Here is a 27,399-nt window from a genome sequence, read left to right on the forward strand (position 1 = left end):
GCCTTCATCACTCTGGCTATGTGAGCCGGCAGTAAGGATAAGAGTAAACGCTCCTGGAGACAGACAGAGGCCAAGGCAGGGATGACAAGACACACAAGGCAAGAGTGCAGCAAGTACTGTTTGACATAATGAGAAGATATAAATATGTTTGGTTATGGTTCATAAACTGGTTAGTCAAAGTTGTTGACACACAACGTTATTGACACACATTAATCACAGGATAGTGCAGTAGCCATATTTCATTTTGCAGAAACACTGGTTATTTCAGACAGAGACGTTGCTAAACCTGCAGACTGTTTGGCTTTTGTATGTCTTTTTTTTCAGGCCATAGAACATGTTGGTACATTATGAGTCAACAAAAAACACGGCTGTAAAGTTATTATTAGTTGGATCAAAATTCTATACATAGATCTATGGTCGATTGAGCACATCTTATTGATCTTATTCTTCTGGGTTATGATCAATTCTTCTGGGTTATGATCAATAATCTTGTTTCTTTTTGCTCCTTTCATCCATTCATCCATTATCTATAGCGCGGGTCAGGGGGTGGGTATAGGCTGGAGCCAATCCCAGCTGACATTGGGCAAAAGGCGGGGCTCACCCTGGACAGGCCGCCAGCGCATCAGAGATCCAACATACAAAGACAAACAACCATTCACACTCACACCCAAATTAGAGCCTCCACATAGGAAGGCTCTGGTTGGTTGGTTAGTCCGAACTGGGATTCGAACCAAGAACTTACTTGCTGTGAGGCGACAGTGCTAACCACTTCTATTGTGTGCTGCTCTGTTCTGTTCTGTTCAAATCTAGTATTTTCTATTGAATGCTGTTCTGTTCTGCTCCGTACCGATTTGTTCCGTTCCAAGCTGTTCTATTGTGTTGCATTCTGTTCTGTTCTATTCTTCTTCACAAATACGCCATATAGAAATAGCCATCGTCATCCACAGCTAATATTTAACATCCGAAATAGACAACCCCCACCCCCTTACCCCCCATCCCCTTAATGACGGTTCATTGGAGCTCATTTTCCAGCACTGAGCACAGGAGGCGAGCGAGGCACAGAGAATGTCTTCATTTTCACATATGCAGCATGGCAGAGGAAAGCAATAAAGCTGATCTTTTGTTTATTGCCCATTGTTTTCAACTTGGATATTAGATTACGAGATTAAGGTGAAAATGAAAGAAAACATCGATTGTGAGATGGATCTGTTAATTATAAGTCGATTCATTAATGTGTTGAAACCACCAGCAGAAGCAAGCTGCAAACATTTCAGTTGAAAAATAAACATGTGAACCAGGTGGTAGGATGAGCGGTTTGTGAACACTGTGACACATCAACAGTACAGGAATGTCCCGTACCCAATAAGTACATCATGTCTTGTGGCTGAAACACAGTTTCTCTTTACCACATCTACTTCAGTGGATGGATTAAAGGATTTGGAGGCGGCATTGTTGTTGCAATATTGTGGCTCTACAAAGATGCTTTGGCTGTTTGACCCGAAGATGCTTCATCTTCAAGAGTTTGATGTAAGTTATTGAGGCTTTAGAAAGCTGCCATGTTCTCTACTGTCAACTTCACGAGTAGCCGCGCAGGACATTTTTACAAGACATGTCATTGCACAGAATAGTCAGTAATCTGGGAAGAAAGAGCAAAGAACCCGAGGTGCGAGATCCATCACCCTTAACGGTTGTGTAACCATGCATGTTGTGGGTTTTTGCTTTAATTTAGCACAGCGCACATTGGACGGAGAGCTGTTGGAGGGTGATTGTAGTGTGCATGTGCGTGCGTGAGTGTGTGGGCTTCAGTGTGGGTGTGTGTGTGTGTGTGTGTGCATGTTAGAGAGAGTGAATAGCTGCCTGAGGGGGTGTGACTCATAAATGCAGCTAACAGCAGAGAGGGTCATTACACTGTTCACACACCACAGGCTCATTTCCTAAAACACAGCAGCAAATTAAGTAGAGAGAGAGGGGGTAGGGGGGGGCACACTAAAAATAGAAACACCAACCGCACTTATTTACTTATTCAGCAGTGAAGCAGTATGAACACTCTACTGTGAGCATGCATAAGGAGTATAACAGCCTGGAGAGATGTAGCTTCATTCACCATGTGTTTCATTAATGAACTTAAGTGATCTGTAATCAGCTATTGACTGGGATTTAGTGTCATTTTGTTAGGCATGTGTGTGACGTCTGTTGAGCGACGCATAAATATCAACAGACCAGAGGAGAGAGGAGATGTCTGCGATGATGATTCCACAATGTCTGTGAATAAGTGTTGCCGTTTTTGAGTGAGAGATTTGAAAATAACGGGGACTTTTGTGGTTCATCCGCGGCAGCCTTGGCTGTTTACAAATGTCACTTCTCTCCGCGATACGTTATAAACCCCGCCCGTTATCAGATAATCAGTTGTGATTGGACCGGCATGAGCTCCGTGAAATCGTCTGGGTCCAGGGCTATTATTTGTAATATTTCTTCAAAGACATGCATCTAACAATTACACATTAATAATAAATTATGCATTTCACCATTTGTGAGGAAATACTACAATAGTATACTATACCAAAATAATAATCATAAATCTGTCCTATGAGGACCACCAGCTATTAATTGTAATTGTATGTGTAATTTCCTTAGTTGGAAAGAATGGCTTGCCCATGTCAGGGCAAAGATTTTAATGTCAAGCAAATATCACTGCATAATGCCTCTTTAGACACGATCGAGTTACAAACTCCTCATCCCTGACAAAACTTAGCAGTGAAATATTTGGGCAATAAAACGAGAATTAGTTTGGATGTCGTTCGGGCTCTTATCGAGTATACGAGTTAGAGAGAGGAGCAAAAGGAGTCAAGAGTCCACAGCTACGCACGAGCAGCTTAACCACAGGCTTCACATCTTCAGACACAAGCTGAGTTTTGATCTTGTACAGAGCAAAAGTGAAGGTGACGGAATGAGCTTCACTCGCAGAGCACCAACAACTGCAAGTGTCACCAAAAGGGCAGGGAAACATGTCAGGCCCAGTGAATAAAGCACACTATTTAAGGTGTCATATTATGCAAAAAATCACTTTCCCAGCGTTTGTGCACATAAATGTGTCTATATGTGGAGCCTGCCAGCCCACAAACTGTGTCAAAAGACAGCTTTTTTTTTGAAGGGGTGTGACATTTTCGAAAAACATGTTAAAACCGGTTGACCAATTACAACAGACTGGGCCAGCTGGCCAATCAGAGCAGACTGGGGTTTATCGGGAGGAGGAGCTAAAATAAATCCAGGCGTTTTAGACAGAGGGTTAAAAGAGGAGCTGCAGGAATGGACAGTATGGGAACACTGATGTCTTTTCTGAACATTAGAGCATGAAAACCCTTTCAAGTGGTAACCCAAATTAAAGTATGAACCTGAATATGAGCATAATATGTCACCTTTAACATTTTATACAAACAAAGCAGAGACTGTGGCCATGCTAGCAGCTCTGTGTGGATGCACTAAGGCACAGTGTTGCTTTGAGTTAAATGTTAATGTCTGCATGCTAACATGTTCTCAAGAACAGTTACCATGTGCTGATGTTTAGAAGGTACAACACCACGCTCACCATATTAGTTTAGCATTTTAGCTCACCAACATTGTCGGTTTAGCATTACACACAAAGTACGGCTGGGGCTGTAAATGCCATTAGTTTTGCAGGGATTTGTATTTGGAAAAAAACCCTCAAATTTGACCTGATAATAGTTCTCGATGAGAAGTCAGAGAATTCAGAATTCATCGTGAATATCTGTACCAGGTCTAAAAGCAAACCATCCAATAGTTGTTGAGTCATGTCACTCTGAACTAAAAAAAAATGCAAACCTCGTGGTTACACAAGAGAAGAGGTTGGAGGATCATTAGACTTCATACTCTGTGAATCATAAATGTCTGTGAAAAAAAAAATTCATGGAACTGCATCCAAAAGTTGCTGAGATATTTCTGTCTAAAATGTAGTGGTGGAGTCAGAGAGCAACATTTACACTGCCGGACTGAAAAAGTTGATTAGTGGTACTGATGTTACTTAAACACTAAAGATTTAGGTACTAGAAATAGGCAAAGTAAAATATTAGATTAGACAGATTATTAGTAACATTGCAGTCTTGTATTTGAACATTTTAGTAGAGCTACAACTATCGATTCTTTTCTCGATTAATCCATTAGCTGTTTGGTCAATATGAAGTCATAAAATGGTAAAAAAAAACTGGTGATCGTGTCTCCCAAATCTCAAGATGATGTTTTGTTTTGTCCACTCACACACAAAATATATTTAGTTTAATGTCATAGAGGTTCAAAGAAAACCCCAAATTATTAATATTTAAATAGCAGTTAATTTAAAAGAAGTTTTTTTTCACAAAAACTACTTGAACCGATTAAAAGTTGGCGATTCATTTAGTAGTCGATTATTAATCGATTAATACATTTTAGTCATGATTCTGATGACAGAAAGTCACATTAGACGTCACTCACATATTATTTCCATCCTCACCGTGAATGTTAATATGTACCTGTTGGTGCTTCTCAAACTCCAGCTTGATGGGAGACTTGATGCAGTTGCAGGTGTCTTGGTAGGTCTGTTTGAGAGCCAGGTCCATCAAATGCTTGTGGTACGCCCCGGCCAGGTTGCCACAGGTGAAGATTATCACGTTGGCTAAGATCTGCCACACACACACACACACACACACACACACAAACACGCGCACACACACAGAATAAGGCATTAGAATAATGATGGGAGGTGACACACATTCCAGATGCCTGAACGTTTAATTTCCCCACTATCAACCTCCTTCCACTCAGCACATATCATTACCTTGTATAACAAGGCCGGAGCACACACTTCGACTGTGGTTACACCACTATGTCAACCTCGCGCTCTTTAAAATGTGGCCATGCATATCAATGGGTTGTCCTTGGTGCTGTATCCAAGAGCAAAGAGTGTCTTCAAGCATGTTTAATTGTAGGTGTGCTTTTCCACCGTGTACAGTACGTGTGAGAAAGAGAGGGAGAGAGCAAGAGAGAGAGAGAGACTATTGTCATTAAAGTGTTATCAGTGTTTTTACTTTTATGGTTGATTAGAAGAGTCAATCTGTATGTGTGTGTGTGTGTGTGTGTATTTTTGTTGAAACTTACGGATTTGACTCTGACTGTATGTGAGTGGTCAGCGCAGTTTGTCGCTTGTTGTGTTAACAGAAGGTCGAGCTCGAGGTTTCCGTTGTGCGGTGAGACCTTTTGTGTTACCGCGTCAAGGGTCCGTTCAGTTAGAGCCGGTGTTTTAAGAGCTGTTCCCCGAGTACATTAAAGCGGCAGTTCATTTGACTCGGGAGGCTTCGCTGAATGTGCTGTGCCTCGGTGACACAGGACACGTTCACTGTTTTATAACCCAGACCTTGTAAAAATGTTGTACCTCATCATTTTTAATTGCACATGGAACCACCATAACAATTTCATTTGGACACCAACCCCTGTGCTGCAGCAAATAGTGCAGTGAAGCATTCATCAACGCCCCTCAGGAAACTGCAAACCCGCAGCAGACAGAGTCATAGCCTCTTCATCTCAAGCAGAATTTTTGACTTGTATGTTCAAAGGTTTGCGCTTGAAACCGATCCGACTTACCTGCCAGACCAGCGGCTCCAGATGTGGGACTGTGTTGGCCAGACAGATGCTGAGGGTGACAGTGTGCGACAGACAGGTGACGCCGCTGGCGATTATGGCCCCTCTCATGGAGAAGGGCAGCATGGTGTAGACGACGAACACGATGAACAGGAAGAAAGACACCTGGGAATGGGGAAACAGGAAGATTTCTTCAGCTGGAGGGGAACATTTGTCCCTAGATAAACCAGATCTGTTCAAAGCTCTCAATATTTTCTTGCTTTTCCATGGTCTGACCAAACAACGTTTTTAATACATGTAAGTACTGTGAGAGAAATAAAAGGCCAACTTTCCAATTCCAGCATGCTTCAGTTATTTATCAGATTTAAGAAAACTGTAAGCATAGTGAATGGTAAATTTATACCCTGATATTACCTAATTTAAAATCTCAAGTCAACCAAATACTGTGCTTATAGTCATACAAGTGCTGCAGAAGTGCCAAAAATTACCACAGCAGTGCGCAATAGACCATATGAATGCCTGCAAATTATTTCCCACCAGAGATTTATGCTCTGTATCTTCCCTCTCTGACTGATTTTTTTTCTTCTAAATACAGCACAGTTGAGACTGGCTGCCCACTTTTCATCACAAAAAGATCCAATGATGAACTGCTGATCCTATGAGAAATTATTAGAAATGGGAGGGCTGCTCACTTAATTTTACCAAAAAACAACAACAACCATGTGATTAACTGCCCATAAGACCAGATATGACACAACCAGAGCATCACAAAAGGTTTAAAAGAGTTTCCTGCATGTTTCCTGTCTTTTTCCAGGTTCCCATCAGTCTGTCACTCTGCCTTTACATCTGATTTGACTGTTGATCTGGGTATGTTGTGCACTTGTGTGTGTTTCTTAGATGTGTGTTTCCTCCGTGCTCTTCATTGATAACCGGTGCCTCCACCTCCTGCTTCGTCCCTGTCCACTTCCCCCTGCTGTCGGTCCACCCCTTCCTGTTATGGTGGCTGCGGTGGCGATCAGTGCGACTGGGTCATGGTTTCAACTAGGACACCAGATGAACTCTGACCTTCCGGTCTGTCTGTTTGTTTCCTGTGTCCATCGGGTTCAGAGAGATCATCCGCAAACAGGAACGCACCGAGACTTACGGCTCGCAGCAACCCCTTCTCCCTGAAAACAAAATTCCGATTCTCGCTGTCACTAGGACCTAAATATGTCTCTTGTGTTATCAGAAATCCAGAATTTAAATAACTTTTGTCCTATATTTCTCACTCTTGTCTTAACATGCTGATTCATGCTATCAACATCATAAAAAACATTTTCATGGTGATGCATGGCAAAGATATATGTGTAGGCTCAGATTTTTTCTTTCTACGGGAAACAACGTAGGGAAGGATGCTGACGTCAGAGCAGACGGGGTGTTTCTTCGATCCTGTGTATTTCGCAGTGACCCCGAACTCCCACCTCTGACAAAAGCAGAGGGGGCAGGGCACTCGGAGAACGTGACATCTGGTCTGTTTGGATGGCTGTAGGAATTGAGAATGGCAGTCCAATTTCAGGTGTGTCACCTGCTTCTGTCTGCGACACAGGCAGCCAGACACACTCCATCTCCACAGCACTCCGGCCTGAATCCTAATACCCCCTTCAAAACACCTCGAGATGGGAGCTGCAGCTATCATCTCACTTTAGTTCCTTCGATTTCTTGCTTTCTTTCTTTTGCTCAGAGTGCACCACATCCCTGTTTTTCGGACAAAAGGAAACACACGCAAACACACACACACACACACACACAAATGCACAGGTAGGCATGGTTGAATACACACATCAAAAAGGTTTTGCTTTCTGCTCACTGAAGAATTGATGAGCGTTAGCAGCTCGGAAGCGTGTTTGAATGCAAGCATTCACGTACGTTTTTTTGCAAGTATGTGGCAACGCACATGCGTACGACACGTTCACACACAGGTCAGTGTTCAGGCTGCGTATTGATTCTCGGATGCCAGGTGTGGCTGCCGTGATCAATCTCTTTTCTGGAGAGGGCCGTGGCCTTCACCGGATTCAAACACAGCCCAGACTATTTGGGTAATGCAGCTATGTGGTGTCAGACACAGCTTGTGGACCGTTTGTGGGCTAGATATTTGTGCGTGAGCAGGCGAGCATGAGGGGTTGAAAGTATGTCTCTCCCTTCCTCTGCTCTCTCCTTTTGGGCTTTCACTGTCATCAGCCCTTTGTGCTCCATCAGACATGCTGTGTTCTCAGTAAACCCAATCAATCCAACCCACCGAGAGCGGACTGCACATCCAATTGTTTTTCTCTTCACCTGATTTCTGCCATCCCACAAACTTCTTTTTTGGCCTGTAATAGGAAGGGGGATGGATGGATGGACGGATGGACGGACAGACAGATAGATAGATAGATAGACAAATTGATGGGAGCGTCATGAAAGCAGAACAGAATGATTAATAATAGGGATGGGAGAAATGATCGATTCTTAGATGCATCGCGATTGTGTTTCAAAAGATTAGTCTCGATGCAGATAAAATTAATAATCTGAATTTTAAACTCATTTTTCAACATTTAGACGCAACTTATGGCTGAACGGGCGTGCTCTTAATGTTCAGCTTCCACCAGCTAAGTAAATGTAGGTTTGTTTTTTTGTCTCAGGGATTCTATGCTCATTGCCCATAACAGGAGGATTTTGTTGGAAGAGAAGTGTTTCTTTATTAATAATGGAAAGAAATGTATCTGTTTATTTTTCATTATTGATCAAAACAAAAGATAAATGATTTAAAAAAAAAATCATGTATAGAATTTGTTTTTGATGCATCGATAATTGTTTTATAATGGAATCATAGCCCTCTGAATCGAAATTGAATTGAATGGAGAGGTGCCTAAGGATTCCCACCAATTATTAATAATGCAGAATGATTACGCTCTCACAGGTGGCTGATGGTAAAAATATCTCCAGCCCCGGGGAGGCAGAGAAGGAGTGAAGGGGAAGAGAGGAAATGTGGGCATGGTGAGGTAGGGAAGAATGGGGGGGGGGGGCTTCACAGGAGAGGAGAAGGCAGGTGGAGAGGCTGGGGAGAGAGAAAAATGGGATTTGATGAATTGGGGGAGACAGGGCGTTAGCATGAGAAAATAGGATTCCTGAGACAGAGAGAGAAGGAGCCTGGCACTGAAAACCGATGTGTCTGTCTGCTGAGCTTCTCACCTCCAACACGTAACGTTCACTATACAATTCTCACCTGTGCATAGTCGTGTGTCCGCGGCGTCAGAGGACATACATTGACTTAGATTAATGTGCTGGAGATTTACTCTAACCTTTACTACTGCTTGCCTTACCCTAACCTTAAAACATATCTTCCCCTTAAAATGAAATGGGAACTCATGTGTAAAGATTTCGGTGCCTGCATCAGGAGCAATACCTTGACCTAGAACTTTTTTCTCTTTATGATCAATTAGCGTGCACAATCGGGGGATTATATTTAAGCTGCCTACATCAAAGATCATTTCACTATCTTCAGCAGCTGACAAAAAAACAAGGAATGAAAATCATCCATTTATGGACCAGTTTGGGACGTCCAGTCCAACCACCAGGACGCTTATCAATCGGAGCAGACGGACAGTGCAGAGCAAACTTTTTCCTCACTGTTTATAAAAATGGATGACATGACAACTCCCAAAAAGTGAAGTCAAAACAAATTGATCAAACCCCCGGCGGCTGGCTGCAGTATAGGCCGCAAACCCCGCCACATCTGGATGTGCTACACATTGCACATCTGGGAAGGCTTCTTTGGGGACTGTTTGGAAGAGGGCAGGCGCTGTCAAAAAATATTTAGGAGTTGATTGGATGAAACGTGTCTATCAGTGTCTATAACCATTGCTGAAACCAGAGGAGAGAAAAATTATAACAACTTTTCCGTGTATGTGCTTTTTTTTGCTCTCCTCTCAAAGAAGCAATACTCTCCAGTTTTAATTTATGACTGACGCTAAAGCAACATGTACTCTAACCTCTTTAAGTTATCAAACCACGAAGTAGCTGTGGTCACACCCACGTTCGTCCCTTACTGGGTGCCGGTTGGTCCGGATCCACTGTAGTTTGGCCACAAGCGCATAAATTGGAGCCGAGTGACATGGATTATTGCTGGGGAGAAATCAAGCTGCCTCACAAGGTTCATTTGGAGGAGTAAGTGGCCAGACAATGGCTTCTCTTACTGACTATTTGAAAAGATAAATAATATCTGGTGTTGTAGTATTTTTTTACCCTCTCTACTGTTTTCAGTAGGTAACCTCGTGCAGGTCCTGCACTATACACGCTGTTACTGTTTGGAGAGGCACTGAGGAAATGAACAGGATACTATCTGCAGCTTTGTAGTCCAGCGGGTTTCTGTCTGCCAAATGGGGAGAGTGTGGCGGGAGGAAAAGAAAGTTGTCATACACAAATATGGTATTCATATTGGGTTACTTTTGGGCTCTCTGGAGAAGTTTACACTCACAACTCAGCCAAATTTGTTATCCGTTCACCAAACAGTGATAAGTCCTCATCCAAAGCTTTCTCTCTTGCACAATTTAAGTAAAACAAACTATTTGAGAATAAAAACATAGAAGCACAAATCTAAACTGTCTTGTTTGTTAAAGTACTGAACCTAAGCTGCAAAATGTGGGAAAAGAAATAACTGTGTTATCCTACTATATAATACCATAGCTAACAAGACCTAAACTGCAATGCAAGATCAATGCTGTTTCTTCATTTTCATGTCTTCTACATGAATAATCAACTTGTGGTTGCTGACTTTTCACCAGGGACATGTAGCTTCAGCCACAGTTTAGAAAATATAATATAATTTCCTTTTATGATATCATGGCATCATGTACAGTACATCATGTGAATATTTAAGACACTTCTACATGATTGGACAACATGTCTACATGAGACATTCAAGGGTCAGTCACTGTTTTCCACCAACCCATAAGCAAGGGCACTGACCCACCTGCATGCACTTCTAAACACACACACACACATACACACACACAAACACACACACGCACATCCAGATGAACACACATGACACAAACACACTCGTTTATCTACCTGGTCCCACGGACTGAGTATCCCTCCTGAGAACATGAACAGGTAACCCATGGTGACCAGACAGGCCCATATGAGGAGAGAGAAGAGGCGGAGCATCCGCTTGAAGACCGACTCAATGCAGACGAGGATGAAGATGGACAGGAAGAGGAAGAGAGCGGCTGGAACAGTGATCAGGAACGTCAAGTGGTCCTCTGTTTTCTGGAGAGAGGGGGAGACGGTTATTGGTGTATGCAGTTGCAGGCTCGGTCGACTCAGACAACTCCCCACTCTGGAAACTCATTCACACGCATACAGTTCGTATTAAAACTGGTGGAAACTCTGAAGCAAATCTTAAAAGCCATGGATAATGCTAGCAGAGAGTTGTAAAGACACATGTCAATGAGTCCTAAAATACTTTGACCTTAAACCCAACATACGACGTCACAATAATAAATGCTTGAGCATACTTTAGGAGAACTATCCCTATAACTGTGCCCTAATGAGGACATGACGTCCTCAGATGGATGGATGGGACATAAAGAGACGACCAGACGGCACAGAGATCGGCAGACAGACAGTCTGAGCCCACAGAATGTGCTACAACATCACTTCTGCCCTCACACTGTCAAAGTCAGCATTTAGAAGCTGTTAGCGCATGCACACGCACACGCGCGCTTAGCCATATACACTCTCTCTGCCTCTTTGACTTTGACTAGACCTCCCTCACCCAACTTGTCATCCTCTACAGCAGAAAGCTTTCTTCACTCTCTGTCATGTGTACACCCAGGTGGATGTAGAGTACACTGCACCAAACTGTCCATCTTAACACGCTTACTTTCTTTTCTTAAAATCCTGTTCAGGTTGTTTTTTAAATGTGACATATAGTGCAAAAATCACTTTTTCATTGTGTGCGCACATAAATGTGTGTATCTGTGGAGCATGCCAGCCCACGAACTGTGAAAAAAGACCACCCTGTTGTTTTTTGTGAGCTTGCCAAACCCTAGAGTCTGGCTCTGAACAAGTGGTTCAGATTTCTCTCCTACTGTGATGTCACAGTTGGACTCTTTTGGATTGAGATTTTCACCTCAATCTGAAAATCTCCACTTCTCTGGTGAAGGGGCGTGGCATTTCCGACACAATTTGAAAGCAGTTGACCAATCACAACAGACTGGGCCAGCTGGCCAATCACAGCAGACTGGGATTAACCGGGAGGCGGGGCTAAAATAGATCCAGGTGTTTTAGACAGAGGGTGAAAAGAGGAGCAGCAGGAATGGACAGTATGAAAACACTGATTCCTTTTCTGAACATTAGAGCGGTCAAATTAAAAGTATGAACCTGAATATGAGCATACTATGCCACCTTTAAACATATTGTCATATCTTGATGCCATTATCTGCCCTGAAACTTTCCACATCAAGTGCAAATGATTTCACACCGCTATCAGAATGTTCTCCATGACTCCATTGAAGACAAAATGACTTTTTTACTGCTCAAAGTGTATCTCAATCATTCTCACTATCATTACCATCACACTTTCATTGAAGGATAGATGGTTCTTCAATATAGAAAGACGGCAAAATGTCAACGTTTTTTCATTTATCTGGTAGGATTTATGTTACTCAGACTCATCTGTATTTTTGTGATAAATCACTGGTGGTAACCGAAGAAGACTGCAGCACCTTTCAGTTCCGCTTAATGTCTTCATACTTTTTACCTGTCCATAACCTCTGTATCTGCATGTGTCCTAAACATGTCCAAAATATGGCGATAGGCAAGGTTCACCCTGGACGGGTTCGCCAACGTGTCACAGGGCCAACAGACAGAGTCAATCAACCATTCGCTCTCACTTTGACACCTATGGTCAGTATCTACATTAATGAACCTGACCCCAATCTGCACGTCTTTGGACTGTGGGAGGAAGCCGGCGAGAACCCACGTATAATCGGGGAAAACATGCAAACTCAACACAGTGCTTACCACCACACCACCATGCAGCCCTCCACCAAATCATCAATTCGTTTAAGTTTGTAGTAGCACCTTAGCCTCTCTGCTTGTAACGTACGAGTTACCTGTTTGCCAGTTGCACTGTGCCTCAGGTTAATCACTCAGCTGCTAACAATGAACTGCCCGGTCTCCGTCTGTTCTGTTCTCCTGGTTTGAAACCTTTGCCTGTCTCGTTTGCCCGCCTGCCCCGCTCCACTACCTGGAAACGTCCAGATCTCAGAGCCTCTGTCTGTCCATGTCTGTTATTCAGACCACAGTGTGAAACCCAGTTTGCCTACCAGGTCAGTTTCTACCTTTTGCAATATTTAATAATAAACATTTAAAAAACCCTTTTGTCTCCGAGCCTGTGTTCGTATTTAGTGTCAAAAAAACACCTTAACACACTTGGTCCTATTGCCCTATCCAGCAGGTGTTAAATTATGGACCAGTCCCCATCATTCGTCAGAGACAGGACTGTAGACACCCATGCAGCTTCCACAGACACAGCACACATTTACTGACTTGATCCCACCCGACGCCAACGTAAAGCATTTTAAGTTATTCAAGAGTCATGAGTGCAGTGACAGGTCCAGCAGCTGTAAATGTTGAATTAGCAAGCCGCCGTACGATTTAGATGTCACAGATTTTACTGTAAAATTAAGTTCGGTGTGTGGGCATAGAAATGTGTTTGATTCACTTAACACAAAATTTCCCCACAGCAGCCTTTTTTTGGGAACAGAATGAAAAGATGCCACAGGCTCAACCTTAAATCTGTGGCTGGTTTGACGGTTTATTGATTAGAGCCGCCTGCTGAGAATAGCAGAAGCTATTTGGCCTGAGCACATGCAGCGAAAGAGTATTTTGCTTTTGTGTTAATGCACCTGCATGATGTAGCAGAGGTGGTATGAGTCAGGGTCTGGCGGGGAGATCCCACGGGATCTGGTTGCTGACGCCGGGCCTGAAGCACTGATTGAATCCCAATGAAGATGTAAATAAGACCGCAAACTCCAGAGAGTACCTCCGTGACAGAGACCTACCCTTTGGCATCCAAACCTATTCGTACAAACACACAGAAAGTTTGGTTGGGGGGGGGGCTGCGCTCTTTCACCTACTTGTGGAAAGGGAAAAAAAAAGAAGCATCCACACTTTGCACATTTCTGATATAGGCCATCTAATCCCGTTAAAACCCTTTTGATTCCATTTAAAGCCATTTCCCTCGACATGGCATAGAGGGAGGGAGCTGTGCCTGCCTGCTATGATATACTGCATTGTCACCCAGAACAATTATTTCCTTTTTTAACCCAGTCTGGCTTATCCAGCTATTATACTGGGAGGAAAAGGGGGGGGGGGGGGGGGGCGGCAGCAGCCGCAGCATCCAAAAAAGAGCAGCAGCGAAACAAATACACCAAACGCATTGTGTCCTACAGTGGGTAGAGGAGGAGATGTGGAACTGGGCTGTGTGTTGAAATCATGACAGACTATGCACTTTCCATGTTTTGGTACCTGTTGAATATTTATCCCGTCTGATTTCTTCAATCTGCTCTCAGCCTGGTGAGAAAATCACCAACAATCACAAACCCCTCAAGTGCTCCACTTGAAGTGTAGACGGGCATGAACAGACTTTCCTACGACAGGTCAATGGTTGCAGAGCATCTATTTATTGTTCACCAATAGATTCTTATGTAGTCCTAATCAACCTCATGGAAGTGCAATAAAACTAAGGAGCGGTTCTTTAATCTGTTATTTTCCGGATGAATTAGAACACTGGCATGAGCTGTGACTGCGTGTGGGAGGTATCGTTCAAAACCAAATGCAATATCACCGAAGGAGACCAAGGCTTTGTCACATGCATCCGGTCAATACAAAGTTGTTGTATTTACTTTGATTCTTTTTTTATATATATATTTCAAGAAAAATATGAAAATGTAATGTGTTTTTGTGTGTGTTATCGTTAAAGAATATTCTCAGAATTTTTGTATGAGGTCCTGTATCACTGCAGCTCTGACCACACCTCAGTCAGTGATGTCATGGCATCAATTTCACCACATCCACTCCTGCCCCCAACTAACGGATTGGTGATCCATCATTTCACAAACACTCTGCTCTCACTGCCCGGTATACTTCAAACTCTCGACGACATGGGAAATAAATCAATGCTTGATGATGCTATAAATATAATATCAACAAATTCTGAAAGAGCAAAGGCAGAAAATATGTAATGGCTGATTATAAACGGCCGGAAACATGAACTGAAAAAAAACCCTACTTTGGTCAGTAAGAAACAATACTGATGTAATCAATGACGTAAATCAAGAAAATAATGGGAGCTGTTTAGAGATTTCCAATGTTCCATTAGCAGATGTAATATTGATCTCTATTAAACTGTCAAATTGTGTTTTAAAAGTCGTTTGGTTAAAATACTGCCGTGTAATTGCTGGGTCTCCATAGACTCACACACGTTAGGGCATGCACACACACACACACACACACACACACACACACACACAAGAACACACACACACACCTTTGCACACCTATACACACACGCGCACACACACACTGATACGTATGCATACCTATACACACACGCACACACACACACACATACACACACTAACACACACACACACACACACACACACACTGATACCTATGCATACCTATACACACACACACACACACACACACACACACACACACACACATTCTAATCAATACAGCAAATAAGAACAAGGAGAATTATCTTCCCCAAAAAATTAACCCAGATAACCCGACAAAGGAAATGAGAGACTTCCTCAGATAAACACACCCACACAACACACACACACACACACACACACACACACACACACACACACACACACACACACACACACACACACACACATCACAAAAATGAACACACATGCAAGCATACACATGTACATTTCAACCCACCCAAGCACACACACATTTATCTGGCACGGTATGGGTGGAGCCTGCTTTGTCTTTAAAAAAAACCACATCCACCCACTCCGGTGCTGATCTGTGGGAGGAGATTAAAGTGTGCAGTCATTTTGGGAGCATTAGTGCTGCTTTGGTTGAGTTTCTGTCGGCTCACTGATAAAGACGGAACACTTACAACAACATCCTCCCCTCCCTCTGCCGCCCAGCCCCCTGCTCCAAACCGACCCGCTATTTATTCCTCCTGGCATTCTCCTACTTCCAGTAATAAATACAGGCGCCTCGCTGAATGACCTCTCCACGGCTACAGACAACCCTGTCTGTTATTTAATAGAAACAAATTGGGGGGAAAAAAGATTGAATGATATTGTGAATAATGGCAAATTATTAGTGGAGATTGTGATTTAACCTGTGAAGTGTACGGCTCCAGAGGAAGAGCAGAACCTGGAGAATTAAAACGACCACTGGGGGCAATAAGATGTATTGATTTGTCTTAAACATAAGTAAAGGGATCGATTTCAGAGGGAGGCTCCAGAATGACCCTATGATGGCGTTCAATTCAATGGAACAGGTCTTTCGGTGGCGGCCTCCAGGCGCTACTTTGAGAGCACATGACGCACGCAGAGAAAGTCCACGGCTCGCCCTGAACGCGGAGCAGCAGAACAATCGCGCTGAAACAACAACAACCGCGGCAATGAGTGGGCTTCCTTTTGTGCGGCTATTTCATAAAAAAACACAAAAGCAACACTTGAGAAACAATGGCTCGTGTTTTGCGGCTTGAGAGTTTGTGGCCAAAACAACACTTTTCACTTGAACAAAGCACCGACACCCACACGGCTGCGAAATTAAACTCTGGTCCCGCCTGATCCACTCTGCAAAGCCGGTGTTTCAGTTTTAAGTGCTGCTCCACAGAATCTTTTGTTGTCACATATAATCATACACATGCACTTTGGCCTGCCTGTCTCTCTCTGTCTCGTGCTGCAACCAAAAGTCTTCTCTTATTCTGACCCTCCTCTGTGTTCCTGACTTCTATCTGATACCTGATAATAGTTTATGTACAGTAAAGCTTGTAGCGTAACAGGAAATTAAAATAAACACGCATAGTCAGTATGGTCCATTCTAAAAATAAATCTCCATTCTGGTTGCGTACCAGAGTGACGCGCCAGCCGGAATGTGGCAAATGAAGCTTTTGTGTGGGAGGCCACAATAAAGTCATGAAAGCAAGAAAGTGACACGCTAGAATATCTTCATTAAAACAATGTTAATGATGTGTGGATCAAACTGAATGCGCATTAGCACGATGTGTTCGTGTGTCATTTCCATAGGTGTCACCCCTTTCGCACACTGGACGTCACAGCTCATGTTAGAGGACTGTTTCAGCATTTTAGGGAAATAAACGTTTTTGCTTTCTTGCCAGCAGCAGCAAGGTGGGAGGAGTGCCACCGATCTCATGGAGCCGAGAGCTGGTCAGCTCGGTCTAGCACAAACACTGGAAACTGGAGGAAACAGCTAACTTTATTGTCAGCCTCCCATCACCTCCCATCTCATTGTTTTAGTGTGAACACAACAATTGACTTGCTTCTGGTCCAGTCCAGTAGGATAACAGCCCTGGTAAAACAGCGATAACGCTGATGTGTCATTTTTACTCTTATATTTGGTATATCATTTAAAAGACACACCATCTGCGATCAGTTAACTGGGAGACAATCTCTCCACACACAGTATATACCATGAAGAAGACCCGCCCCACCCTGCATCTGATTGGCCCACCCTGAAATTCTTCGCTCTAACTCTCCACAAGATAGCAAATAAGTATATTTATAGTATATATATGTATATATATATACATATATATACTAACTTGACATGTCGAAAGGCCCTTAATTTCCAAGTTCTATTACTTACTACAAAAACCCAAGTGATTTTCTGATGACGAGAGCAAAACATGTAATGGTGACAAATTAAGATGTTTGTTTCCATTATCATTAAATTCAATCAAAACATTTCCTGTCTATTGACAATGGTGTGTGGCGTTTAAATCTAATATCAAACTACTCTAACACACACACACACACACACACACACACACGCTCACCAGTCCCGAAGCGAAGAACACCGCCAGCAGTGAGAAGCAGGTTCCCATGACGATCAGCAGCAGGAACACGATCAGCGGATGCTGCTGGCTCATTCTGTAGTAGGACTCGTACAGCCAGTCCTGGGGCTTCTCGCCCTCCACGCACATGTCACCCTGGAACCCCGGGCACCCGTCCCCGAGGCCCTCGGGCCCCTCTGCACCCTCGCCCCCATCGCTCTTCTCCAGCAGGTAGCGTCCGCGGGTCCACAGAGCCTCCTGCCACATGGGTAGCTGCCTCTGGAAGGATGGCCCCGCTTTCCTGCTGACCAGAAAAAAATGACCAGGGCGAGATACTTTCGCTGCCCTTCCTCCCTCACCCTCAAAAGTCCTCCTCCTTCTCCACTTCTTCTTTTAAAAAAGTTTGGTCGACTGTGGGGGATGGATGGTCGGCTGAGTGAAGGAGAGCCAACTTTTCAGCTCCTCCAGCTTTCTCTGCATCCTCTGTTGCTCCTCCTGCTTTGGCCAGTGTGAGCACCGATCAGGTCTTCCTCTTTCTCCTACACCTCCTCTCCCTCCCCCTTCCAGAGAAGGTGGTCGGACGCTGAAGACGAGAGACGAGACTTCGGTTCCCTTCGTCTTGCTTCTCCTTCTGGTTTGCTCTTTATGTTTGGCCAGCCGGGCAGAGAGCAGGCAGCCTCTGCTTACTGCTCAGCACTGTAGCTGCGACAACGCAACATGTTACTCCGCCGAGGCGCAGATGAGGACTGAGAGAGAGAGAGAGAGAATGTGTAGAACTGGGAGGGAGGAAAAGGGAGCAAGAGGAGAGAGGGTGTGTACCAATGTGTGTGCTGGAGGAGCTAGTTGTTAAAAGTGTGTGTGCTATTAGAACAAGTGTAATTATGTGAATGGTGACATGTGTGAGATGACTGTAGTTTATGTGGAGAGAACTGGTACATGTGTGTGTGTGTGTGTGTGTGTGTGTGTGTGTGTGTGTACGTATTTGCGAGGTAAAGAAAAAAGTGAACTGTGTTTGTCAGTATGCATGTGTGTATGTGTGTGTGTGTGTGTGTGTGTTTGTGTGTGTGTGCATGTGTGTGCGTTTGTGCGAGGTAGAGAAAAAAGTGAATTGTGTGTTTGTCAGAATGTGTGTGTGCGTGTGCCTGTGTGTGTGTGTGTGTGTGTGCCTGCGTGCATGCGCGTGTTTGCGAGGTAAAGAAAAAAGTGAACTGTGTGTTTGTGAGTATGTGTTTGACGTGTGTGTGCATGTTTGTCAGTATGTGTGTGTGTGTGTGTGTGTGTGTGTGTGTGTGTGTGTGTGTGCGTGTGTGTGTGAAAAGCAGAGCAGGTGAGTGAGGGAGAGGGGTTGTAACAGCTGTAATATACCAAGAAGAGCAGCAGAGCATGGAGGGAAAATGGCATCCAGCAGCCAGGCGACAAGATAAAAAGACGGGTAAGAAAAACACACACAGAGGTCGTAAGGACAGGAAGGAAGAGGAAGAAGAGACAAAGTCAGGAAAAAAACCTCAGGAGACAGAGAGAGTGTGTGTGGGAGGAAGAGAGATGTGTGCTTCAAACAGGGGGAAGGAGAGGGAAGACAGAGCCGGTATTGAGTGAAAGTTGAGAAGTGTGTGTGTGTGTGTGTGTGTGTGTGTGTGTGTGTGTGTGTGTGTGTGTGTGTGTGGTGGGAGTAAAATAAGATCTGATGAGCCAAAATCCCAATATTCCTTTCCTCCTCCCAGCAGATTGGCTCTCTTTCATTTCAGCTACTGTTCTGCCGAGGAGGGCTCCCTTCTCTTGCCTTGCTGCACGTGGTGCTCTGTGAAGTGTGAAAATGGCCCTGCCACTTCAGCGTGTTGGACCCACATAATTCCTGTTCAGCACCCTAACCAGAGAGAGAGAGAGAGAGAGAGAGAGAGAATCTGTAGGTAAAGGCAGATACTGATAAATACAATAGTTATTTTAAGAAACCATGGGCTTTACAAAGGACAGATGATGAAATGGCTTTCTGTCCCAAAGCACCAACATTTTACAAGCAGGTATGTTTTTTAATCAAACATTAAAGTCTTATTTAAAGATGGTGCTGGATGAAAAATCTGAGAATCATGAACGTCATTGCGAGTCATCCTGCAGAGGACATGAATGACCCCAGTACCAACTTTTGATCCGCTCTGTCCAGGTAAACCAAGAGATATTTTGATTTTACTTGCCCGTGGCACAACAAGAATTTTACAAAGTCATTGGGATTCTTTCTCTGAAGACCTTGAATGGCTGTAGAAAATTTCCAGACAATCCATGACATTTTTGTTGAGACATTTCATCAAAAAAACTATTCTATTCTACTCCAGAAAGTAAATTAATGTTGTAATAATGTTTTCATCCTCTGGGGGACCATAAAGTCTTGGACACAATTTCATGGCGATCCATTCGGAGTGTAATGATTTTCCAACTCCACACGGGGTTTCGGACCTCGATTTCTGAGCCACGGTTCGATTCCGACGGCATTGGTGGCAGGAGTTTGGGTATCAGTGCTCCGTTGTCCTGCATTGTGATACAGGATCGTTTGTATTGCTAGTTCGGTCCCCGGTTTCAGAATCCTTACACCCCTAGCATTGATCAGTCGAACAATTAATTGTCATTCCTCCAGCCCAACTAGCATGGCAACACAAATTCTGTCAGGCAGCGATTTACAGTGTTTGTGTTTCCGCATTCTGATTGATTGAACATGATGCAGTTGAGAACATGAAAGAAATGGTACATTGATGGTCCAGAGGGCAGATCATTACCTTTTAATTATAATCAAGCTGTTGCTTCTATACCCGCTTTCGAGGGTCTTCTTGAAAATCCTGGTATGCAACAGTGAGACAAGTTGTAAAAATCTGATTAGTGACATGTATGACACTTTGAGATTGCTTTTAGCAATGAAAAGTGCTCTATAAATGAAATTTGTTCTTATTATTATTACTAACAGCTTTTTGTGGGGGTCGGTGGTTGGACATGCCGATGTGTCCTTGGGCAAGATACTTAACCCTAAGTTGTTGGCTCTTCTGACAGTGTATGAATGTATATGAATGTGAGTGACTAAAGCAACTCTCTCAAAGAGTGGGCCTTTGCAGCCACACTATACCACTGCCAGAGCACACCATCTCCACAAAGTTCAATCGCAATGGGATTAAACTACTAAATGTCGTCTTTCAGCTCAAACTTGAAACTTTATTTAATTCCAACTCCTTTAATGAACTTAGTTTATACATCTTCATTTTATTTGTCACAGGCCAATTCAGACTTGCTCTATCTGTAGCCATTTTTTCAGGTAATTTATGATTCCGTCAAACACAGACTAGGCAAGGCAATTAGGGAATAAAACTTGAGTATTGTTCGTGAAGCCAGCTGAAATGGAATAGTTGATGGAGTGGATGCTGATTCAGGAGGACGGAAACCGTGGATGTCTTAAGCAGAAGTATTTATTATAAGAGCCTAATACTGAGGAGACTTCCGGTTCACTACACAGATCGACAGGTTCACAGTGTTCGGCGTCCCAAGACAGTCTGCCCATCTCCGGTCTCTGTAGTTGTATTCAGCTCGGAGTAATGTCGTCATCTCCCCTCGACTATGACACCTCAAGTGAGACATCAGCTGCTCAACGATTGTTTCGGCTTGCCACAGATAAGATCAGCTTGCTTGGTGCCTGAGAAGACTCGTCTTAAGAGTTTCTCAGGGGGGGTAGATGAAAATTCCTCAACAACTACTTATTACCAAAAATCGCAGTATAATGGATTAGAATTGCGCGCCAGGAACTTCCGAGAACTATCTGAAGTCTGCATGTTGGACTTCCGTTGTAGCGACTCTCAGTAGACGGCTCTGGGCTGACTGACACATACCTTACCCTGGACATGTCTTCACAGTGGTCAGGATGAATAATGAAAAATGATACAGTACTGACACATTTCCTTTTTATGGCCCAAAGCTCTTTGAAGTTTCAACAGTTAGCTACACAAAAGAAATGGCAAATATTTGATTTAATAATTTTTTTAAGCCACTGCAAATTGGTGCTTAGCCGCACAATGCAACGCTCAGAAGAAATGGAGGAGCTACACCCAGGTGGAGGAAGATGAAAAGACTAATTGTCAGAAACAGAAACTGAGGACAAACATTCGATTTTTTTTTCTTTTCGTTCCTCTCCTGTTGAGTTTCTGAATGTTACCGCGGCGCAACCTTAGCATCGCACAGTGAGCATGTTGGTGTCAGTTTTACTGTATGAACACGCTTCGCTGCATTTTGTTCTCCCCACAGCACACATTAGCCCACTTGTATGCTAACACTCGCTTCCCGTTTACTGCCAACGCAGTATGCGATTACAGCGTCAGTGTGTGGCCACTTTATATAAGTAGACACTGACGTCGCAGTAGGTTTATAGTTTTGGTACTGGACTGTACGTGTGGGGGTTTGGGCTACAGCTACAGTGCTAACATATCAGCTAACAACATGCAGAAACGTTAACATTTATCTTGAGTCGATGGCGAATGGAGCACTAACGTTGGATTTTAGTCCTGGTCTTATTCAGTTCCTTAGAAACACATCCAGGTCCTTTGTTTCCTATCTGTCCACCAGGGGGCCGTTGCCCGCAGCTCTTTCATTTTGCTGCTGGGCAGGAAGTGCATTTTTGAGAAAATGGCCGACTATTTCAAATCAGGGCCCAGTTGTTCAATGGTTCTCCAACTGGATTTTGGATAATGGATTGGATCAGATCTCGAAAATGGGGTGTTCAGAACTAGAAAATGGATTATGGATTAGCCTTAGATCGCGTAATCCAATCTTGGTTTTAATCAGGATCAGACCTTCAGTTTGCGTTGTTCAAAACTTTTTGGTGGGATTTGGATAACTTTGATCTAATAAAAATCTGGATTATTCTGAGAAGGGTGGATTCAGACTGGATTTCAGGAATAAAAATGCCATGTGTCTTTGAAATTGGTCAAATAAACATTTATGTCATGTAGTATATTTACATCTATTCATATTTTGAACCTGAATGATAACCATTACAGTGATAGGGTAGATTAATTAGAAATGTGGCTTTTGGTGCAGTAAAGTTACACTAAAGGATTTTGCTCCCTTGAAATGATCCTTCAAACAGTCAATATCAAACAAAATGTATTCAATTTAAACTTTCATGTATGACTTTTTATTCATTACAATCACACAATAAAAAATAGTTTTTAACAATTGCATCCCTTATTGCATGTCCAGTCAGTCCCTGTTTCTGAGAAAAAGCAGGAGGTTTGTCTGAGTCTTCAACAGTTAAATGAATAATGTATATACTTTTGTATTTATTTCTTGTGGTCAGATGAGAGATCTGATCATTTTAAAGACATTGTATTTCTGATTCTTTAAATAAATAAAGTTTGTGTGACTCCACTGGCTATTCTGCCTGTAGTTGTTTACATACCTAGCAGCCCCCCGTGTGATGTGCAGTTCCATTGAGATCGCTGGTAATCCGCATTTGGTCATCCTGAAAAGTTTGTATCTGGATCAGGGTGATCAAATCCAATTTTGCTTTGAAAACCCGGAAAGAAAGTTATCTGGATTGCATAATTGTGATTTAAATCATGAACATATTGTTCACATAAAGTAAATTCTGAATTCTTAGTGTTTCTCATTTCCCACTCACTCTGGCCGAGGCTGGGGGAATGAAGTGGGCCTCATTTCTCTTTGAATGATCTCAGTGAGTCAAAGTAAAAGTAAAGTAAAGATCTGCAGCAGTTTTAATCAATAATGTAGAATTTCTCACAATTCTCTCTGAAATGTGTGTACATTGTGGTTATGATATTTTAATTTATTTAATGTATTAAGGCCAGCTGCTCCTGTATTGGATCAACACAAGTTCAACATGAGGGTCAAGTTCTCAGTGTCAATAACCCCCTGAATGTAAAAAAAACAAAAAAAAACAGGCCGTCCGGAATAGTAGTATAGCCCAAATATTTATTTTAGTAAAAGGAACAACTGCAGTGAGAGAGAAGGGAGGATTGACGCCAGGAGTCACGCATCATAATCTCCCACATTTACCCTTGATAAGCTGATAGTTGTGTGGTATTGAAGTGCGATGTATTTGCAGCCAGTGTCAGTGTTGCTCACTCTTCCTCTTGTGACTGTGAGTCTGCGCCCGCCCAGATGTTTTTTTTGCCCCTGTAGAAACTGGTGTGAATCAGTGCTTCATTGTCACATCAAATCTGCCCACTGGCGGTAACAGAGACACTTGACGAATGTGTGATGAGGTCTTAATCTGCAGTGTGTGTGTTTGTGTGTGCGTGCGTGCGTGTGCGCGCGTCCACATATATATTGCAGCATATCATATGCTTCTGGCGTGATTGTCTAGAATAAGTGTGTAATGTAATCTAATTAGGTCTGCCTTGGCACAACAAAGACAAGGTTAATGAACTGAGCTAATCTCATTGGATGCACATGCATGCACACGCACACACACACACACACACACACACACACTCACACACACTCATCCCTCATGACAGTTTAGGAGCTTGAACAGCTTGAACAGCTTGAACTGTGAGCCGAAATCCTTTATTCAACTTGTGTGATAAATGTTTTAATGAGCCCTTGAGCAATGTTAGTCTAATTTTTTGGGGAATCCCATTCTTTACCACCACACGGTACAGACACGTTCGTTGAAGTGAAACGCGCACACTGAAAGGGATATCAACGACATCAACGCGAGCTCATGTGCAAGACACAGACGGTGATAGACAATATACTATGACACCACATCTCATTCATCATCTACTGTTTGTGTGTGTGTTCATTTCGCTATAAATAGAATATTCTCTATAAGCTCTTATTCTCCATCACATTAACAACAGGTGTGGCTGTGCTGACCACCTGCTACCCACACACACACACACACACACACACGGTGCTAACGGCGGTGACAGAATGAGAGCACATTGAGGAAGAGTGGCCTCAACACACTAATTCTGCATGAACACCCTCCCACTTACAGACAGAGGCACAGTGTCACGACCGAAGACGAGGCAACACGAGCAGATGGAGGGAGGACAACGGCTGCCTTCATGTGCCATCAGAACTATTGCAGCTATGAGATGAGCATGCAGAAATGTAGAAATGACCCCTTACCCCGGGGATAAAGCCCATAAATGCTGATTTAGGATTGATAGACTGATGTCTGGGCTGCACGGTGGTGTCGTGGTTGGCGCTGTCACCACACAGCAAGAAGGTGTTGGGTTCAAATCCCGGTTTGAACCAACCAGGGCCTTTCTGTGTGGAGTTTGCATGTTCTCCCCGTGTGTGCGGGGGTTCTCTCTGGGTTCTCCGGCTTCCTCCCACAGTCCAAACACATGCAGGTTGGGGTTAGGTTCATTGGAGACTCTAACTTGATGTGAATGGTTGTCCGTCTCTGTATGTGGCCCTACGATGGGGACAGTGACCTGTCCAGGGCGAACCCCGCCACTGGCCCAATGTTAACTGGGATTGGCTCTAGGAAGGGCCTGAGCCATTCGCAGCACGGTATAGGCGAGTACCAGTGCCTGGAACCGCAAATCGAGGCACCGCCGGGAGCCAGTGCAGGGTGCGGAGGAGCGGCATAGTGTGGGAGAACTTCAATCCAACGCATTGGATGGATTTTCACTAAACACACACACACACACACACATACACAAGGGTGAAAACAATAGGCTACGCTGGCGTGGCCCAGGGTGATCAACCGCTGATATATAGAGAAGGATTGTCACGGAATCTGTTTTGTGGATGTGGTCTATTGTCTGTGGTTTATTACTGATCAAAACACTTGATTACGGTGACAAAGTTGTGAAACTTGAAAAAAAAACATTCGAGCCTGAGGTGCAAAGTGACAGTGACATCTGACCTGTGTAAATGCTTTGTGGCTTTAGATGAAGTGCATTTGTGCGTCGAGCTACTTCGCTCATGCAGTTTTTTTGGGGCTTGTTTTCGGTAATCAAATGAGTAATTAGGATGCACGCCGCTGACAGGCCTGATGAGCGGAATCTGCAGCTCGCTGCTTTTATCAAACAACGAGCAGCATGAAAGAAGAACAGAATTGCAATTTGATTCTGGCACAGTTTCCTCCGCGAGTAGCAGTTTCAAGTGCACCAATAAGAGCAGGAACACGCCCATGATGCAACCCCCCAGGATCGTCAGAGACTCTCATCAGTGCCTGACCGGTGTCATTCATGTGGGAAACGAAGAGTAATGGAGCTCAATCCTGTTTCGTGGATTCAACGAAGCACACACACACACAAAAAAAAGTCATAACAGAATCTGATCTTTTCATGTCCTATAAAGTATCTGAAGAAAAAGGAATCCTAAAATTGACCTAGGTTCAAAAAAAAAATCTGAGCATGAACAATCATGATTACTGAAGATCTGGTGATGTGTTGGAAATGAAGTAGATTTCCCACATTGGTGAGCGATAAATGGGCTTCATCTCCTGAGTCCCTCTCAAGCCAACGCTGATTAAAACACACAAATGACCTAGATAAGTTACAATCAAGGTGGGAAGGAGGGAAAGAGGGCGGGGGGGGGGATCCACCCTACACAGATAACTCAGGATTCCTCATTTTAGACAAACACGTGCGGGATTCATTAAGTATGATGGGGTGTTTTTCTCAATCAAACGTAGTAATCTAAAGCATGCACCTACACCGCGTCGGATCCATTGATCAAAAAAACAAGCCTTACTATAGAGAGTATCTGAGAATTGACAAGATCTTCAACCAATCAGACTTTGAACGGCGGCTGATTGCTGATGCTTGGGTGATTCTTACGCGGCTTGTTAAAATGCTATTTGGCTCTGTTTGAAGTGATCATTGTGTCTGAGGACTCCCCAGATAAATACCGGAGCGTCGCAAACATCATTAAAAACCATGGTTGGTGATGTCTCTTCATTAAAACCGGTAAAACGAATGTAAACATAAATCTTTTGCCAGCCTTGGCGGCGATGGCAGTCGGAGTTCAATTTGGACTTCTCTCATTCCAAGAAAAAAATGTCTGCCTGCTAGTTGTTTCCACCATGTTCACAAACTATATTCTCTGTCTGAAGTAGTTTTTGTATTTTTTCGCTGGGCAGCCAGTGTACGGTCAGGCTTTAGGGCTTTTTCACTGAGACCGGCTGCCTGCTGCTGTTGCCGGAAACAGGGAGTGCCGGATCTCCGACTATTTGTCAGATGGGCCCCAATTTTTTTCCCCGGCCGGGGAGCCGCCCGTCTGATGTGGTGGTTACTAACCCAGGAGCACCACAGGGGACTGTCCTGTCTCCATCGCTGCTCACTCTGCACACCTCATGTTCCCAGTACGCACCGACTCTGACTCATACCACCTGCAGAAGTCCTCAAGAGGGTGAGAACCCCATCCGAACTCTGAATCATGCTGGCGGCAGCAGTTGGCGTTGTGGGGGCACTATGAATATGTGGGTGTCCACTAAAACAGCGGCCTGCACTGGAGGATCTAGCTGCGTTTCCATAGCAGGAACCAGGAACCTTTGCACTGACTTTTTTACGTCCCAAAAGGTGGTGGTTAGCACAAGTCGCCTCACAGCAAGAAGGTTCTTGTGAAAGACTTGTTCACTCTTTCCCCTCAAAGCCGCTGGACGCTGGCTGAGGAGCGGCTGCTGCCCGGGTCCATCGGGTTGTTGGGCTGGCACTGACACAGCAAGGCAAGAT

At 43.8% G+C, this 27,399-nt stretch overlaps 1 protein-coding gene across 4 annotated transcripts in view; it reads right to left on the reverse strand.

Moving 5' to 3' along the window:
* adcy2b (adenylate cyclase 2b (brain)) overlaps nucleotides 1-18,497 on the reverse strand; it is a 44,839-nt gene extending 26,342 nt beyond the window's left edge. The window contains exons 1-5 of one of the 4 annotated variants that reach the window (XM_035635031.2): nucleotides 17,717-18,496; nucleotides 10,717-10,914; nucleotides 5,632-5,793; nucleotides 4,524-4,673; nucleotides 1-53 (exon numbers count right to left, since the gene is read on the reverse strand). The exon at nucleotides 1-53 is cut by the window's left edge and continues 96 nt beyond it. In XM_035635031.2, coding sequence (XP_035490924.2) covers nucleotides 1-53; nucleotides 4,524-4,673; nucleotides 5,632-5,793; nucleotides 10,717-10,914; nucleotides 17,717-17,980 — 827 coding nt within the window. In that variant the 5' untranslated portion in view covers nucleotides 17,981-18,496. Of the gene's footprint in view, nucleotides 54-4,523; nucleotides 4,674-5,631; nucleotides 5,794-10,716; nucleotides 10,915-17,716 lie in introns of all 4 variants that reach the window. The other 3 variants (XM_035635032.2, XM_035635034.2, XM_035635033.2) reach the window with 3 other exon arrangements.
* Between the last annotated feature and the right edge of the window lie 8,902 nt (nucleotides 18,498-27,399).

This window comes from Scophthalmus maximus, chromosome 5 (assembly GCF_022379125.1).
Source record: "Scophthalmus maximus strain ysfricsl-2021 chromosome 5, ASM2237912v1, whole genome shotgun sequence".
NCBI lineage: Eukaryota > Metazoa > Chordata > Actinopteri > Pleuronectiformes > Scophthalmidae > Scophthalmus > Scophthalmus maximus.